The 16,277-nt window shown below is 48.4% G+C and overlaps 4 protein-coding genes across 5 annotated transcripts in view; 1 reads left to right on the top strand and 3 right to left on the bottom strand.

The window, feature by feature from the left end:
* The window catches only part of HIRA (histone cell cycle regulator), a 38,148-nt gene extending 34,931 nt beyond the window's left edge, over positions 1-3,217 (bottom strand). Inside the window, exon 1 of the mRNA XM_080373934.1 lies at positions 3,040-3,217. Coding sequence (XP_080230060.1) covers positions 3,040-3,076 — 37 coding nt within the window. The 5' untranslated portion in view covers positions 3,077-3,217. The remainder of the gene's footprint in view (positions 1-3,039) is intronic.
* Positions 3,218-3,557: 340 nt separating this feature from the next.
* On the top strand, positions 3,558-6,214 carry MRPL40 (mitochondrial ribosomal protein L40). The gene is made up of 4 exons (XM_080374021.1): positions 3,558-3,735; positions 4,246-4,329; positions 5,278-5,433; positions 5,758-6,214. The coding sequence occupies exons 1-4, from the start codon at positions 3,674-3,676 to the stop codon at positions 6,065-6,067; spliced, it is 612 nt and encodes a 203-aa protein (XP_080230147.1). The 5' UTR covers positions 3,558-3,673; the 3' UTR covers positions 6,068-6,214.
* A 964-nt stretch (positions 6,215-7,178) lies between these two features.
* Positions 7,179-8,224, bottom strand: LOC308058353 (synaptic plasticity regulator PANTS). The gene is made up of 3 exons (XM_080374025.1): positions 8,082-8,224; positions 7,834-8,001; positions 7,179-7,354 (listed from the first exon to the last, which is right to left on the bottom strand). Exons 1-3 carry the CDS (start codon positions 8,103-8,105, stop codon positions 7,229-7,231), a joined length of 318 nt encoding a protein of 105 aa, XP_080230151.1. The 5' UTR covers positions 8,106-8,224; the 3' UTR covers positions 7,179-7,228.
* A 741-nt stretch (positions 8,225-8,965) lies between these two features.
* UFD1 (ubiquitin recognition factor in ER associated degradation 1) lies at positions 8,966-16,261 on the bottom strand. Of its 2 annotated transcripts, XM_080373992.1 has the most exons (12): positions 16,107-16,261; positions 15,613-15,745; positions 14,871-14,903; positions 13,507-13,628; positions 13,026-13,156; positions 12,562-12,634; positions 11,778-11,846; positions 11,186-11,251; positions 10,855-10,902; positions 10,393-10,481; positions 9,496-9,577; positions 8,966-9,091 (listed from the first exon to the last, which is right to left on the bottom strand). In XM_080373992.1, exons 1-12 carry the CDS (start codon positions 16,107-16,109, stop codon positions 9,017-9,019), a joined length of 924 nt encoding a protein of 307 aa, XP_080230118.1. In that variant the 5' UTR covers positions 16,110-16,261; the 3' UTR covers positions 8,966-9,016. The 2 variants fall into 2 exon arrangements, with proteins under 2 accessions (XP_080230118.1, XP_080230119.1); XM_080373993.1 differs by lacking the exon at positions 16,107-16,261 and having other exon boundaries at positions 15,639-15,745.
* Positions 16,262-16,277: the final 16 nt, after the last annotated feature.

Here is a 16,277-nt window from a genome sequence, read left to right as displayed (position 1 = left end):
CCAAGGAAGAGGTCTCACCTTTAGAAAAAATATACCAGCTGAAATAAAAAAGCAATTTTAAATATTGCAGCATTTTTGTTTGTTATTTAACTTTAGGCACTAATCAATGAAATAGAAAGAAAATATTATGTGAATTTCTACCACAAGATGAATGACTTTCTATTCATTTTGCTTCCAGCCCATCCGATACATAACATCCAACATGACTCACAAATCAATTCAAATATTTACATTCCACCATTACAGCTTGGAGAGATAATAAACTCTGTGCCCATATTTAAACAAAACCAGGCTCCAATTTCTACAAGTTGTTATACGTGAACAGCACCTTGGGGTTTGCACGGGTTTCTCAGCACAGGAAAGGACTCCCTGCAGGGCCTTTGCCCGCGTTAGCCCTCTGTAAGCGCCAGGGCTCCCAAACCCTTGTGCACCAAATCTATATATACAACTGTCAGCTGCGGGGTGCATCTTTCACAGAGGTACTGAATGGGAAACTGGGAAGGAGAAGTGAACCACACCATCTGTATCTTACAGTCATCTGTTCCCGCCCCCACCATTAGAGCAAGGAATAATATTGAAAAGTGCAATCTAAGTCAAAGAAACATGGAAGAGCACAACAATGAGAATTTCATGCAAAATCTAATAAACTCACATTAAAGGTGTGAAAAGCTTATGGAAGATGCATCTGAAGAAGAAATATTTCCACTAAGCACTCAAAAAAAGTGACATTGAGAACTGCAAGACAAAAACCTGTAGAGCCAAATGTGTTGAAGTGCTTTTACCATAAATGCACAGCATCTCGGCTGAGCAGCACACAATTCCCAGGTGTACTGAATTTCCCGACTATGACACCAACTTCTAATGTCTATTATCTCACGGAGAATGTATGCCTGTAAGCATCATTAAACTCATTCTAGTCTGTTCAGCCCAAAACTGAGTGGGGAGAGGGAAAGGCTGGAATAACAGCACCTTGATCACCATGGTGTGTGGAAGAGCCAGTCTTGCTATCGGGACTCTCGCTCACAAAGCAACAACAGTGAAGCAGCCTCTTGTGCACGTGGAGAAAACAAAGAGAGTGAGAATTATCACGATGAGTCTCCAGCACACACAGTATAAACGATCTTTACCCTGTTTCTGGAGGGGTTTCAGAGCAAACAGGCAGGCCCGTTAAAAGTGATAGAGACTACCTCCACACAGCGATGCCTGCGGGATCCTGAACGCAGGTACGTTAAAAGAGGCTGACTAAACTCACCAGTTTTCATCCTGCACTCCTTGCCCCCAGGATAAGGACACATAAATACTATGTAGTCCTGTATACGCTAGCAGGCCTTAAAGTATTTTACAAATGAAGCCAGTGATGAACGTCTGTTTTGCAGGTGGAGAAACTATGGCAAAGCAACTTGTTCAAACTCATCCCAGCAGGACAGTGGCAGAAACGGGAATAAGATTTGGGACAATCAAGGCCCTGTGTAATGCATTAGCCACTAGGCAAAGTATTGCAGAGCTTCATAAATGGAGCCTCGCTGCAAACTGCTTGGCTGAAGACTCTTTCCTGCAATGGTTAGAACTATTTTAAATTGCCACAGACTTCAAATACACACTCATACCAAGAGATGCACCCGTTAAAGAAGTGAGGAAAGAGGTGACAGATCTACTCTCTGTGACTGGCAAAGATTTAGGCTGAAAGTTTTCATTCAGCTGCTTGTAAGTGCGCTCCCACTGAAGATCCAGAGAGGCACAGGACAGGCTGCCCACAGCCTGCCAGAAACTAAGACGTAAATGCTACATTTGTTTAGATTAACCAAGCAGAAACATAAAAAACATCTCAAATACAGTACTTTCACATTTTTTCAGTTCACTACAACCTTTTGTTAAAAGCCTAGGTCCATCTGCTGACTGTACGGTCCCTGGAGAGCACTTCAAGTAAAGATGCGTGCAAATGGCAACTTGAAGCTTAAGTTAAAGTTCTTAAAATCTGCAGCACGATTACAAAGACAACAATGCACACAGAAAGGCAGCTGTGAAGTTGCATCTGTGTTTTTGAACTCGAAGCACACTTTTCCCGCTTGAATAAGATGGTCTTTGACTGGGTTTTATCCTAGATACCAGTCAGCGAGAGGAGTCGCACTATTGACATTTATAGCAGGGCATACAATTTGCAGTTGAAATAAAGCTGTACCCATGAATTTGAGGACAAAACTTGCATAAAGAGAAGCGAGCTCTTCATGTTAGGGCTCTTCTCACCGCTTTGTCAGGAATACTGCTCCGGAAATTCCTCATAAACGGTGTTAAGTATGTAACACTGATGCTATCCTGCACTGGCCACGCTAGGAAGACCCACAGCTTTCTGCCGGTACCCACGCTCCATTCGGGAAGCGCCTGAGCTCACAAACCTCTACAGCACCGCCAGAGCAGGGGCAGGCACGGCCCACCGCTGCTGCGGCTCACGGCATCTGGGGGCTTCAGCGCTCAACCTGACCCAGCAAAGTGGGGCCCCCGCGGCGGCACCGGCCACCCGCCGCCCCGTGGCTCAAGCTGGCCCCCTCCGAGCCCCGGGGTGCGCTGCCCAGCGTGCCCGCCGGCAGGGCGAGCAGCGCAGCCCCCGCAGCCGGGGCCGACCGTGCCCCCAGCAGCCCCCGCTCCCTTCAGCCATCTTCTGGGGGCCGGCCGCCGGCCCGGCCCGCTCGCCAGCCCCGCTCGGCGCCCTGGCAGCCACACCGCCCGGCAACGCCGGTTTCGTTTCCGCCCCACTGCCAGCCCCCGGCCTCCGCGCAGCCCCCCGAGACACACCGGGGGGAGAACTTGTTGCTGCCGCCGCCCGCCGCCACCTGCCCGCGGCCGGGTCCCCGAGCACGCCGCGGCCACCCCACCCCGCGCACGGCGGGCGGCGGCCGCCGCCGGAGCCGGCCCCCCCGCGTTCAGACTCGCGGCCCGCGTGTGCCGCGCCCCGGGCCGGCGCCTGCCGCCCCCCGCCCCGCCGCACCTGCCCGCCGGGCCCGCGGCACCTGCTGCCCGGCGGCGCGGCCGGCCGCCCCTCACCATTGTGGTTGACCCAGGTCGGCTTCAGGAGCTTCATTGTTCCCCGCCCGGGGCCCCCGCCGGCCTCCGCCCTCGGGACCCCAGGGCGGCTCCGCCCGGGCTGTCTCCGCGGCCGAGCGAGCGGCGGAGCTCAGCGGCCGCCGGCCACCATGGGCCCCCGCCGCGCGCCGCTCTGCCCGCCCCCTCCGCCGGCCGGAGCCGCCTCAGCGCCGCTCCATGCCCCGGCGCCGCCCGTGCCGCAGCCCCCGCCGCCCGGCCGCATCCCCCGCTCGGCTCCCGGCGGCTCCCGGCAACGCCGGAACTCGGCGCCTGGCAACCGCCTAACCGGCCCGGCGGGAAACAGCCGCCCCCGAGCCCCAGCGTTCCTCCCGCCTCGGCCGGCGGGGGGCGAGATCCCGCGAGGCGCCGCGGCCCCGCCCCCGGGGCGGGCGCGGGCGGGCGCCCCCTGCCGGGCGGAGCGAGGCAATGTCGGCGGGGCGGGGCGGAGCCGGCGGAGCGGGGCGGGGCGGGGCCTTCCCTCAGGCCTGGCGGCGGGGAGACCGGCCGGAACGCCTGTGGCCCGGAACAGGGGAGGCGGGGCGCGGAGCGCGGCCGGCCGGGAGCGCGGGCGCACCTCTGGCAGCCTGAGAGAACCATGTTGGCGGCGGCCCGGCGGCTCTGTGGGGCCCTGGTAGCGCCTGGCGGCGTCCGGCTCAGGTAGGGCTGCGGCGGCCCAGCCCCGGGGGGAGGAAGCCCAGCGAAGCGCTCCTCGCTGGGGGTGCCCTGAGCCTGCCACCCTTCCCGGGTCCCCCCTGGCACGCGGGGTGTGCGGGCCCGGCCCCCGCCGGGCGGGGCCGCTGCGATACCCGCCCAGACCTGGGAAACGGCGCCTCCTCCTAATGTCACCGGAGGTGGTTTTGCCTCTCCAAAATCAGCCCTTCAGAGAGGCCGCTATCAGAGCTTAAGAATTAAATTACGCTAACCTATTCATACATCTTCAAAATGTATCTGCTTCACCCCTCCGCACCTGCTGGATTCATAACAAACAGCCCAAATTCGGGTTTTGTTACTTTACTGAAGGGTTTGAGGTTCTCATCTCTGGGTAAACGCTGTATACTGTCATGAATTAAGGAGCCAACGCTAACTGGAAATTCATTGTAATTTATGACTAATAGCTCTTGTGCATAAGTCAGTCTCTCCTCATGCTTTATGTTCATTTTCCTTCAGTTCGTGGCTGCCCCAGACGGCTCCATCCCGAGGGAGTCACTGGCAGACTTCGCTGCTGGCGTTCCAGGTGTCTCTCCCTGTGAGGTGAGCACAACTTCCACAGGGTTACGTACAAGTGTTTATATCCTTAGGGGAACACCAATTTTCCCAAGTCCAAATTAACTTTGAACTGTAGGTGTTTGCTTTTAAGTCCTGTGGTAACCTATACAAGTATCACTTTATGCTGTTGTGTAGTTGTATTTGGTTTCTCAGACGCAGAATGTGGTTGGAGATGTTCGGATTTACGCTCTGCTCCAAAACTCCTTTTGGAGCAACGATGCAAATGAAAGCCTAGCTTAACTGAAAGTAATTCCATATGAAGTGCTATACTAGACAGCCTGCATTTATGTATATGTTACCTTTTGGTACCCATGGTTTGTTTTGATGCAGCTAGATTTAAAATATGCCAGTAGCTATTAGGGACCATTGGAGAGACTGCTTCACACCGTAAAGGTTTTTCAGTCTGCCAGGCAGGAATGCTGTCCACAGGTCCACTGTGAGGATTAGTATAGATGCCCCAGTATCTTGAGGATATTGGATCTGTGTGGAGGATGACAGGAAAGTAACATCTGCAGCCTGACTTTGGTTCCAAATGTGGGAATTTTAGAAGCATGTGTAAAACCACTTGCTCTCCTCTTTAATGCAAGACAACAGGTCTACTTGCAGATAAACGGATTAGCTGCTCTGCTGTACTCTGAGCCAGTGCAAAACAATTCCAATTCAATTTTTGTGGAACTTGCTCAGGTCATTCTGATGTTCAGCACAAAACAGGAGGTTAATTTCTCAGACAGGTACAGTTCTCCCTGCAGAAAATGCCTCGTGACCTATTAGTGTCTCCTGGAAATCACATTACTTGAATAAAGCTAATGGCTGAGACTTCTATTAGGGACCAAATTAAGCAATGGGAAGGAACAATCTTTAGAAAAGTGGATGCTTCTGGCGTTGAATCAAATGAGAAAATATCTTCTTTCGTTCATGTAATTTCCTTTGTAGAGCACAACCAAAGAAGAAGAAGAAAGTGGATGTAAAGAGAGAGCAAGCACAGAAGGATCGTATGAAAAAGAAGATTAAAAAGTTGGAAAAAGCTGCCCCAGAAATGATTCCAATTGAGGATTTTATAACGCCACTTAAGTACTCGGATAGCAACAGGTAAGTAGGACTGTCTTTCACCATACGCTTGCATCCATGGTAGAAACACTTCTCTTTCTCCGCAAAACTGCGATATAGTGCCAGCCTTGGCACAAAACCTTATCTGCTTCTACCAGGACAAAAACTTGGAAGGCAAATTTTATTTGCTTCTGCTAGAAGCAGTGAAAAAACAGTAACATGAATTTCCCATCAGAATGACTGGAAGACCTCAGACACTTCATGAATGAAACATATTTGTGGGGTTTCTCGTTGTTTTGGTTTTTGTTCTTGTTTTTCAAATTTGCTCTTTGGGGTGCAGGCTAATTCCTCCGTTATCTTTATCAGGGTGCGAAGCCTTCCTGCTCTGTCATTTGAGGAAACTGAAAGAAGAGTTTTGCTTATGAAGAAGTGGTGTTTGTTTAAGCAGAAACAAGGTAAGGCAGAAAAGAAAGCTATTCAGACCCTTGTAGAAGCTCAGCAAGAGGCACTAAAGGAACTGCGCCTTGAATCTGAAGAGCTGTATCAGGCAGCAATCAGACGAGATGAGGGGCTTTTCCCCTTTGAGAGAGATGGACCTAATTATACCCCACCGCTTCCTGGTTATGATCCTCCTGAAGGAAAATGTGTTGATATCACCAAAGTGTATACGCAGTGATGGGAGTTCGGTGTTCATCTGGCATGAGCTACTCAGCCGACTGAAGGAGGAAAGAATGGAGTAAGAATAAACAGCTCCTTCTGCAGGTTAAAATACTGTAGGTGTGTGACTGTAAAAAACATAATGAAGTATATGTTTGTTTGATTTTTTAAATGGCTATCTAGCTAGTTAAGACACCCACCAAAACACTACCTTACACTCGTGCCATGCTAGAACAAGACAAAGAAGTAGTATTTCATAGAGTATATTTCTGGGCTTACATCTCTCATCCCTCCCTATGCTCCCCAGCAGCATTTTTTTTGTTCTGCATAAACCGTAACTTGGAAGATTCCTATGCTAGGAGGAAAGTGTCACAGTCACTGCCTCAGTCTGTACCATAAGGGTGGTGGCAGCTCACTGCTGACTGCCTTTCTTTTCAGACTTCGGTGAAGTACTTGTGCATCTAAGAGGGAAAACAAATGGAAAACATACTGTTGACAAAGCCAAAATTGTTTGTTTTTTTTAATATATTGCCGTGTAACTATTGTAACTAAGTTTCTAAGGGTTTGCCCTAAAAGAAAATGGATCTCTCTCTGTTCATGTAAAACCTTTATTCTTGCAGTAATTTTGAATACTGCCATGGACAGCACCCCACTGTTTGACAGCTGTTCCACAGAGGGGCAGGGTTGCAGCTTCCCATGCAGCTTAACCCATGACAATCGTGAATCTGGGAAATGCCTTTTAAATGCCAGTGGTTGTGATTGCTCTGAAATGGCAGGGAGGAATCCCAGCTTGCTTTTATTTTCCCATCTGGCAGGCCTGAGGTGGGTACCTTGTTCCAAAAGTGCACAGCATCAGCTGGCAGGGGAAGAGGTCCTTGTCTAGCAAAAGGAGCTAGATAGCATATGCGCTAATGTGGAAGCTGCCTGCTAAGTTGCTGAGATGAAATCCTGAAGTGTAAGACAGTAGTAAAAGATCACAATCAAATCAAACACCTCAGTTCTCCCTTTAAAAAACACCAGATGTTTCAATAAATTCGCAGTATTTTTGAATGAGTACTAAAGTACTGCAGGGAAGAGCTGTGGCTGTATAATTTCAAGATGACACGGAAGAAAAAAAAACGACACCAGCATAATTTTGCATTGTGTATTACATGACTGAGGAAAGAGCAAAACAGTTTCTCTAATTTGGTTTGTCTTTGTCAAGTGGAAGATACCAGTCAGGTGGTGGGCTCTTCCTGAGCTTCCACACTGGAGCGTGTTTCTGTTTTTCCATAACTCGAGCTCTTTCACTCTTGCACAAAGCTTCCTGAAATACAGGAGGGAGAAAAATAAATAAATTACCACGGTAGTGGTAGATGGTCCGGTCTTCAAGAGCTTATTTCCTGCTGTGACTATCTGAGAGAAAACAAGCTTTATCATGCTTAAAGGCAAGTGCCAAACGATCTCTAAATGAGCCAGGATGCAGGCTGTTAGCTGTGTCCCGTTTGTGTTCAGCCTCCGACTCCTCTGTGCTGAATGGAACCGCCAGAAGCCGCACCGGGAGGCTGAAGGCAGCTGAAGGGCTCCGCTCCTCCCGCGCCCCGGGACTGGGGCGGCTGCCCTGCCGCAGCCCCCGGACGCTTCTTTGCCTGTGCGGGCGCGACGAAGGGACCCCCTGCTGCCACGCAGGGTACCGACACAACGGCGCGCAGGAGCCGGTGCAGCCGAACACCATGAGCGCCCCCGCGGGACGGCAAGGCCGCCACAGGCCCGGCAGGGCCCCCAGCCCCCCCGCAGGCCCGGTACCTGGGCGGCGGCGGCGCGGCCGCTCTCCCAGGCGCGGCAGGCCTCGTAGTCGTCCCGCCAGCGGCCGCAGGCCGGCAGCTCCCCGTGCGCGTAGTAGTGGTGGAAGGCGTGGCGCAGCCCGCGGCAGTGCTTCCACTCCCACCAGTAGTCCTCGCACGGCCGCGGCGGCTGCGGGCGGACACAGAGGCCGGGCTGAGCCGCGCCGCCATGGCGGCCCCTCAGCCCCCGCCGCCCCGCGCCCCGCTCACCCGCCAGCTCCCGCCGCCCGCCATGCTGCCCGCGCCGCAGGGCCGCCGCCCCGCAGCCAATCCCCGCGCCGCTCTGTGAGAGCCACGGCCCGACCAATGGCGAAGGGCGACACAAACACCTGCCTCGCCGCCCCGCCCCCGGGCGCCATGTGACCGCCCCCGGCTGCCCGCACCGCCCCCAGTTCTTTCCCCAATGACCACACCGGAGCCGCACGGGGGTTACCGAGGCACCTTTACTGGGCCGAGCAGAGGGGCGGCAGCCCGGGAACGCCACGCCGGCACCTGGGAAGCCGCACCGGTTGCCACCCGACACCGCGGGACACCACAGCTCCGTCCCCCCTCGGCAGCGCTCGGCAGAGAAGCCGGGGTCGCCTCTCCTACACGTGCTGTTACATTGCTAGTACGAAAGGCAATGAAAAGCAAGTTCAGGGGATTACTCAGAACGATTCCTAAACCCAACACCTCAGTGAAGATCGAAGATGCTCCCTGCAGAGAAGCCCTGCACAGCCGAGTGCTAGCGTTCCTCTGCACCACACCAAAAAGTTTACCTGAAACTGTGGCAGAACACAGAGAGAGGGAGGAAAATGCCAAACACAGCACGAGACCACCACCACTCAGGATGTAAGAGGGGAGGATGTAGTCTAAGAATCAGACCTTTTACTAAGGCAGAACTTGGGTTTGCTTCTCAGGTTTATCTGGGATCTACTTTCCCCTCTTACACACATACAAAACACTCCTTTAGAATTCCTAGAACTTAATTTTCAACTGAAAATTAAGACAAGTTTGACAGCTCCAGTTTTAAACACGAAACCTAGACCAATGAAAGCGTTCTCCTGCATTGCAGAACAACCTCTCCTCTCAACTGCAATAACTAAGATCCAATATGCTGCAATTGTTACTTTATTTTCCTCCTAGCTGACTGAAGGTACCACAGCTTAGGGTTTTCTTCCCTTTTTGCGCAGGGACTGGCCTTCTCCTGAAAAGGCAATAAACCGGCTTCCAGATTCATCCTGGAAAAAGGAGAGGGGAAAAAAAAAAAGTGTGTTACCTCTACTTGCGTGTGATGAAAGCTGAACAACTGTTAGAAAGAACATACCATCAAGGCAGCAACTGACTGTAGACATTTCACATCCTGAATCTACATATTAACCACCTTCTTCCCGAAAATAAAACATGAGCATTTCAGTGATCTTTCAGCTAACTGAAACAAGTATGTGCTGGCTTACTAAACTTATATTTAGGTCAATCTGTTAACGTTAGTAAGCAAGGGAATTGGAGTTTGCTTTCACCTAACTCAAACCACTTTTTAAAAGAAGCCTGCTCTGAAAAATCAAATATGGAGAGGAACCACAAAGTGGGACAGTAGTTCCGATGTTCTAATTCTGTGCAAAATTGGGAAGGATCCCACTTTTACCTCTTCAACCTTCTTAACTAGCGGACGTGAGTTTCTAATGAATGTGATTCTACCAATCTTGAAGTCATAGTTGGGTATTCCTCTGGAAAAGAAGCACAAAAATATCATGAAAGAACATTTATACCTACCATCCAAGTGAACATAGTGAGACCTATTCTACGTCCATCAGTATTGTGCCAACACTGGCTGCAAATTTTCATTACCAAGTAATTCTATAGATAAACCACTGAATTATTTTCTGAAGACAGGCATACATTGCATGAAGTAAATAATCAAATACTGGAGCTGCTGTAGAAGATCGGTTGTGGTCACCTTTCCACGTAGCCTGTGGTTTCCACAGGGTCATGGACATGCTTTTTCCACATGGGTTCAATTTGTATTATGACAGGTGTAAATGACAGACCACCACATGAATCACATCCCTGCACATTTCCACTAAGTCTATAAACTTTCTAAGTTTCCTTCCAAGAAAAAAACCACCAAAAACCCAACAACAAAACCAAACTGCCAACAAACCCACACATGGCTTGGCTTTGGTTACCCACCCAACTCAAAGAAGGCTTCACCCTACGCCAAATATCACTTTAGAAAGTTGGCAGGGTTCTGTGCATCACCTGATCCAGCTCACCAGCCCAGTCTAGACCTGCTGCCTTTCCCTACATGTGTTCTATAGAACCAGAGTTGATTGAGTTTAGGCAACATTAACTTAGGATCTCCACCTCAAGTAGTCAGGGACATCACAGTCAGTCTAGATGATTAGATTATTTTTTTTCTAAATGCGAATTTTTAACAAAATTAGCTGTTTATATTGCAGGAGCAGAAGAAAACCCCCAACCAACCAAAGGCCACTCAAACACTGACCCTTCACTCACTGACAACTGAATGAAACAGACATACCTTCGAATGTCTCCTGGTTTAATTGGCGATGGACTAGGCTCAACACCTTTCTTCTTGCCATCCAATCTGTTCCCAGAACCAGAGAATGCCTGTGTATACGTAACAAGTTTTAATTTAACTGTGTCTTGTATTTGAAAGCACACTGCACAGGGGTACTATTGTCTGTGAACTCTTACTATAATTTTTATTTAATTATTTGATTCAGCATGTTTCTTTTTGGTGCATATAAGCTGATGAACCCTGCGGGTAGGAGTGTGTTTCAGTTCCCCATTTATAGACTGCCCTTTTAAGGACAGCAAATCGTACTGTTACTGGCTGTAAGCACCACAAAACGTACACAGATACTTGCCAGTTAAACGATGAGCACCTCTAAGAACAGGTACTAGTGCGGTGTGGTTGTTTGGGACAACTTTAGCTTACCATTTCACAACATTCAGAAACCAGCAGGAACAGGGGACTTACACGAAATCCTATGTCACTCACATATCCACTATGGTCTGCTTCAACATCCTGTGAAGGGAAAAACCAAGTTAGCTCACGTTCTGATATGCAGAACACGTGAAAACAGTTCCACATATTTCTGATCAAACAAAACTTCAGAACAATCCCTTTCCAAAATCAACAGTTGGTAAACAACCACTTCCTAAGTAACACGAGCAAAAGCATCTGGTAAGTAAAGTTCAGCCTTAAGAAATTGTTTCAGGGAAAAAATACGTGTTGGCGCTCACTGCTCCGTCACAAGAAAGGCTAACTTCTATGGAATACGCTGCTGAAAAACAGAAGTTTAACGTACCGCGGTCTCTTCATGTTGTGCACTTCTTTCTGGTTCCTTGTATCCCAAAGGAGCATCAAAATCCACCTATTTACACAAGAAGCATGAAAATAAGCATGACTGCTATTTTTCTTTTAATCATAAGCTTTGCAATAGTATTCCTCAAAACTCCCCAATCACTCCATTTTGATCTAGAAAGAACTGGTTTGCGTGTTGAAACATTTTAACTCAAAACTAAAAAAGACTAAGCCTTTCAGGAATGAGTTTTAGCATGTCATTGAAACAGAGCAGTAAACCAGCACCCCACAATGTCACCAGAGTTTGAATCAAGACAAGGCTATTAAATAAAACTCAGATTATAAACCACATTGAAGCTAAACACTAAACTCCTAGGCACTACAGTCACCTGATGATGCAGCTCGAGACCACAGAGGTGGTCGCAAAGGTAGACGGGGTACCCTCAGACGAGTCGTCTTCCCTATCTCATCCGATTTTACCTCTCCTGCAGCATTAGAGGTGCGCAGGGTACAGTGCTATCACTGAATGAGATGCCCTCCTCCCCTTTCGGGAAGGACACAGTAAAAGCAAACCTTCCACATCTGCTTTAACTTACATTCATATCGCATTCGATGATAGACACAGCCTTATCCGGTTTGGTCTCCATTACCCGAAGCTCATAGATCTGAAACAGTAAAGAATATTTTAAGATTGCACATGAAAGAGCTCAACTTATACCCAAGAAAATTGTATCTAAACCCTTCCCTTCAGACAGCTTCAAGAAAATTGAAATAAGTGTTCTTTCAGGTTGGGCACTGAATACTGCAGGGTCTCTACAGAACCACGGCACAAAGATTTTTTAACTTAGAAGATTACTATATGCTGGAGCTAGAGTAACTACCTTTTACTGTGCCTTGCTGCACTCTCACTGTGCCTCAACCTGTAGTTTTGAAAACAAATTCTGAATTTAGGATGAACTCTGTCCCTCGACTTGTAAAAACATCATCAACAGCATGAAAATTTATTTTCTCGTGAATCAAAAGAAGTCTAAACAGCCACTCAGAAAACTTCACTGACCCCTTTTTTCCTCCAATATAAAACCAATTGTGAAATTAACATCTGGGATTGCTTGTCAACAACACCGCACAGCTCTGCGTTGATTGTTTTAGCACCAACATCCAACAACCGAGCTTAGTCTACAACACAGAGTGATCAAATGTGCACATGTGCTGCCAAACCCACTCATCTATATAACCTATTCACAAGATGTAGTCAAAGTACTTATGCAGTCACATCTACTGAAATATAGTGTACTTTTTTTCACATGGGTAGAATTTTTTTCCTTAAATTGATGGCATCCAAACAAAACTTGCACAGACTGGTGTACTTGTATACTGTACCTTTTCATTGTAGTTGATGGCAATAACATCCCCAGTAGTCAGACAAGCGAAGTTTCTCAGGGCATTTTCTAATCTTTGCAGTATGTTAAGATGAAACATTTGTTTTCAATGCAACATCAAAGATTTAAAGTTACTATGTTATAAAACTGATCCTTGGTATCTGAAACGTGGTTTAAAAGTCAGGAGTACTGTAGACAGCCTTTTAGTAAACATTAGGGTGTACGAGATCTTCTAAGGGACACCCAAACTCATTGGACTTGAAGCCAAGATTCATTCACTCCAGCCTACTCTTTCAGTCAGCAGTTGGCAACATCTCTGTACATACGCTCTCCATCCTTTCTGTTTTCAGAAGTTACCTAATACTGGAAGAGCATGAGCCACACCTGAAAAGTTAGTTCTGCTTCATCATTCCAGTTTGGGAGAAAACTTTTGTCCCCTACTCCATAACTGAATAGGAAGGATACACAGCTTTGGGATTGGTGATGTCAAGAAAATCTGGACTCTGTGGCTGAAATTTTGAGTAAGTAGCAACTTGAAGATTAACGCTTTCCACTTGCACCAGGCCCCCCTCTTCCAGCAGCAAGTTCTGCATCATCTGCAAGAACAAAAACAAAAATCCAGAGAACTATCAACATGAGTGATGTTTTTAATCGTCTTTCCTTGCATATACCTATTTTTGCTGGGGCCACCATCTTCCTTGATTTGCTCCCGTTTACAATGGTTTAATTTCAGGAAGAAGTCAGGTGCATCTTAAAAAGCAGTCTGCTTCGCTTGCTTAGTTAAAACTCTCACTGAGGGAAACCTGAGCTGTGACTGAAAGCTGTTGTAGGAACATGACTAGAAAAGACACATGCTTTCAGGAAACATTCTGCCTCTTCAATATTAAACTGGCAGCCCACTAATCCTACTCTTCAGGTTTTGGCAGTTCAGCATGAGACAACTCACCCAGTGTGGAAGGTAACATATGCCCTCATCGGCCACAAATTCAAGCACTCCACAGTGTGTCATTCGGTCTGAATTTTTATTGGTCAGCTTAAACAGCATCGGGTAAGTAATATTAAGTCGGCCTGGTGGGAAAGGAGAAAAAAAGATTTGTTAAAAGCCACTAACAGACTTCTGAAGCTTTCAGAGCCTCAACGTTAGCAAGAGAATGGGCCCAACTATAGGAGAGGATTCCCCTCACATTTTTCCAATTGCTCAAAACTACAAATCCAGGAGAGCGTGCAGATACAGAAATACTGTATTGCCATTGCACTTAGCTTTAAATGCCTCTCCAACATTTTCTCAAGCTCAGAGATGAGCTGGCAGTGCATATTAGCGGAGGAATCTATTATTGTTATGTCCTTGTGCTCTAATGAATTTTAACAGGCCCTGTTTATTTTAAAATTAAATCCTGACTGAAAGAATTTCTCAAATAAATTTTATTAAGGCTAAAACTCAGAGCTGGGGGGGGGGGCCTTAGTTAAAAAGGCCAATAAAACCAACCTACACTATTGATTCAGTTATCTTTTTCCCCATTTTAAATTAAATATAACTTACTTTGTCTTTAAAACAGATTTTTCTCCAGACAACAGCATCCAGAACAATAATTTACTAGATTAACTGTCATAAGTAACTAAGGGTAATTTGCTGATCAAATTGGGTTTTAACAAAAGGAATGATCATGCTGCAACAGATTTGAGAACATTCTGTCTGGCAAGAAAAGAGTTAACTGTTAACGGTGAGGTTGCGAGATGTACCTTCTCAAGGCAAATATTAAACCATAATCTCATGTTACTATGACAACTTTTGTCTTTGTTTAGACCTTAGTGTAAAAATAGATTAGTTTTGTAATATACAGCTTCTTGCTATGGGACTGAGAGCGTAACTGCTTGCTTAAACCAGCCTTGAAGCTGAGGATAAAAGGGCTGTGTTACTTGTCGGAATTTGTGAGCCTGGATGGAGCTGCGACTCCCCGGCCGCCCAGCGCTGTTTTTGCTTTCCTGCCTTAATAAATACTCAGTGAATTTATTTCGGACTCTAGTTATTTCTATACAACTATAACATTAACTGTAACCATTATACTGAATACACTATTAAGTTATTAAATATTGATTCATGCCTCAGGCAGCCGAACACTTCACATGTCTGTGTTTGAAGACAGACACGCCCCATTAATTCTGACAAACAAAATACATTTTTTGAACTTATGAGTCTCATATTCTCTATTTAATTCAGATTTTAATAGATAACTAAAATAATGCAGTATTTCCTTACACCTTTGCTTATTATTTCTAATGTTATTATTCCAGAATAAAATATTCACTTACTGAGTTGATCCAAAGCCGATGGTGGCATAATTACTGCAGAAATGAGGAAAAATGTAAGATTAGGAAAAGTATGTGTATACAAAGAGTCCATAACATACAATTTTATCATTCCTCTCTCTAAATTGTTCTCATAAAAAAGGAGACTGTAAAATCTCCTACAAATTCATTTTCGAGTGAGAGATTTCAGTAGAACCAGTCCTGACAAATACATCTGCTAGCACGGATATTCCAGAATTTAATCTGGATAAAAGGGAAGACAAGGTTTTACAATACCTAGCACTAGAGGACATGTTTCCTGAAGGTAACTTTTTGGGGGCTTATAAGTGCTGTGAAATCGATGCTAATTTAAAACAACATAGCATTAGTCTGACAGCCTGAAAACGAAGTTGGTCGATCAATTCTCTTTGTTCAAGCTGAGTGAGGTACAAAAATAAAGGGATGGTGGTGGAGGGTAGCGTTTAATCATAAATTCCCACGGCTTATTATTGATCTACGATTTTAACAGGGGACTGTAAGAGAGAAGACTGTGTTCTAATGCTCATAAAGCTGGACTCACTCCGTCAGCTGTTTAATTACACAGAAAGGCAATGAGGGCCGCGGCCGCCTCCTCCCTTCGGCCCACCCGGGCCCAGCCGCAGCCGGCACCGCGGCTCCTGCGGGTCTGGCCACAAGCTGCACGGCTCGGAATTGTTCCTAAACACTCTTCCAACAGGTTATTAGTTAAAATAAAACATGCACATACTCTTCCCGCCTTTCTCCACATCTGACCTGTCATTCGGCCCAGCAAGCATGGACACGGAGAAGCAGCGGTACTGGGTTGAGAAGCGGTTCTGGAAGACCCGCGGGATGGGGTGGTCGAACATGTTGAAGGAGAACTGGAGGGGGAAGCACAGGCGAGGAGGCGGCGTTAGCGGCCCCCCCGGCTCGTCGCGGCCTGCCGAACCGAAGCCGAGCAGCCCCGCCGAGAGCCGCCGGCCGCTGCCCGCCAGGCCGCGCCGCCCGGCTCCCCTCACGGCCGCTCCGAGCGCCAGGCAGCGGGACACGGCGGCAGCGCGCCCCCAGGCGCCGCGGAGGGGGCGGCCGGGCACGGCCCCAGCCCGCGCCCCGCGGGGAGACGCCGACCCCCGCCCTCAGCCCGGCGCTCCGCACCACTGCCGGCTTCCGCACAGGCCTTGGCGGAGCGCGAACCAACCGCCCGCCCGCCCGCCGTGACTCGGCACTTCCCGCGGGCCTCACCATGACGGCGGCGCTGCGGCGCGGAGCGGCCGCGCTCGGGCTCCCCACAAGCCTCAGCGGGGCGGGACCAGGCCGCGCCGCTCTCTCGCCTGACGGGGCTCTGCCCGCCGCCGCCGACCCCACCCCACGGCCCGCCCCCGCCGCTCTGCCCTCCCGGCGTGCCACGCGGCT

Source organism: Falco punctatus (genome assembly GCF_963210335.1).
Source record: "Falco punctatus genome assembly, chromosome: 1".
In the NCBI taxonomy this organism is placed as follows: Eukaryota; Metazoa; Chordata; class Aves; order Falconiformes; family Falconidae; genus Falco; species Falco punctatus.
Note: the sequence above shows the minus strand (reverse complement) of the source record. Positions and strands in the feature narration are given on the sequence as shown.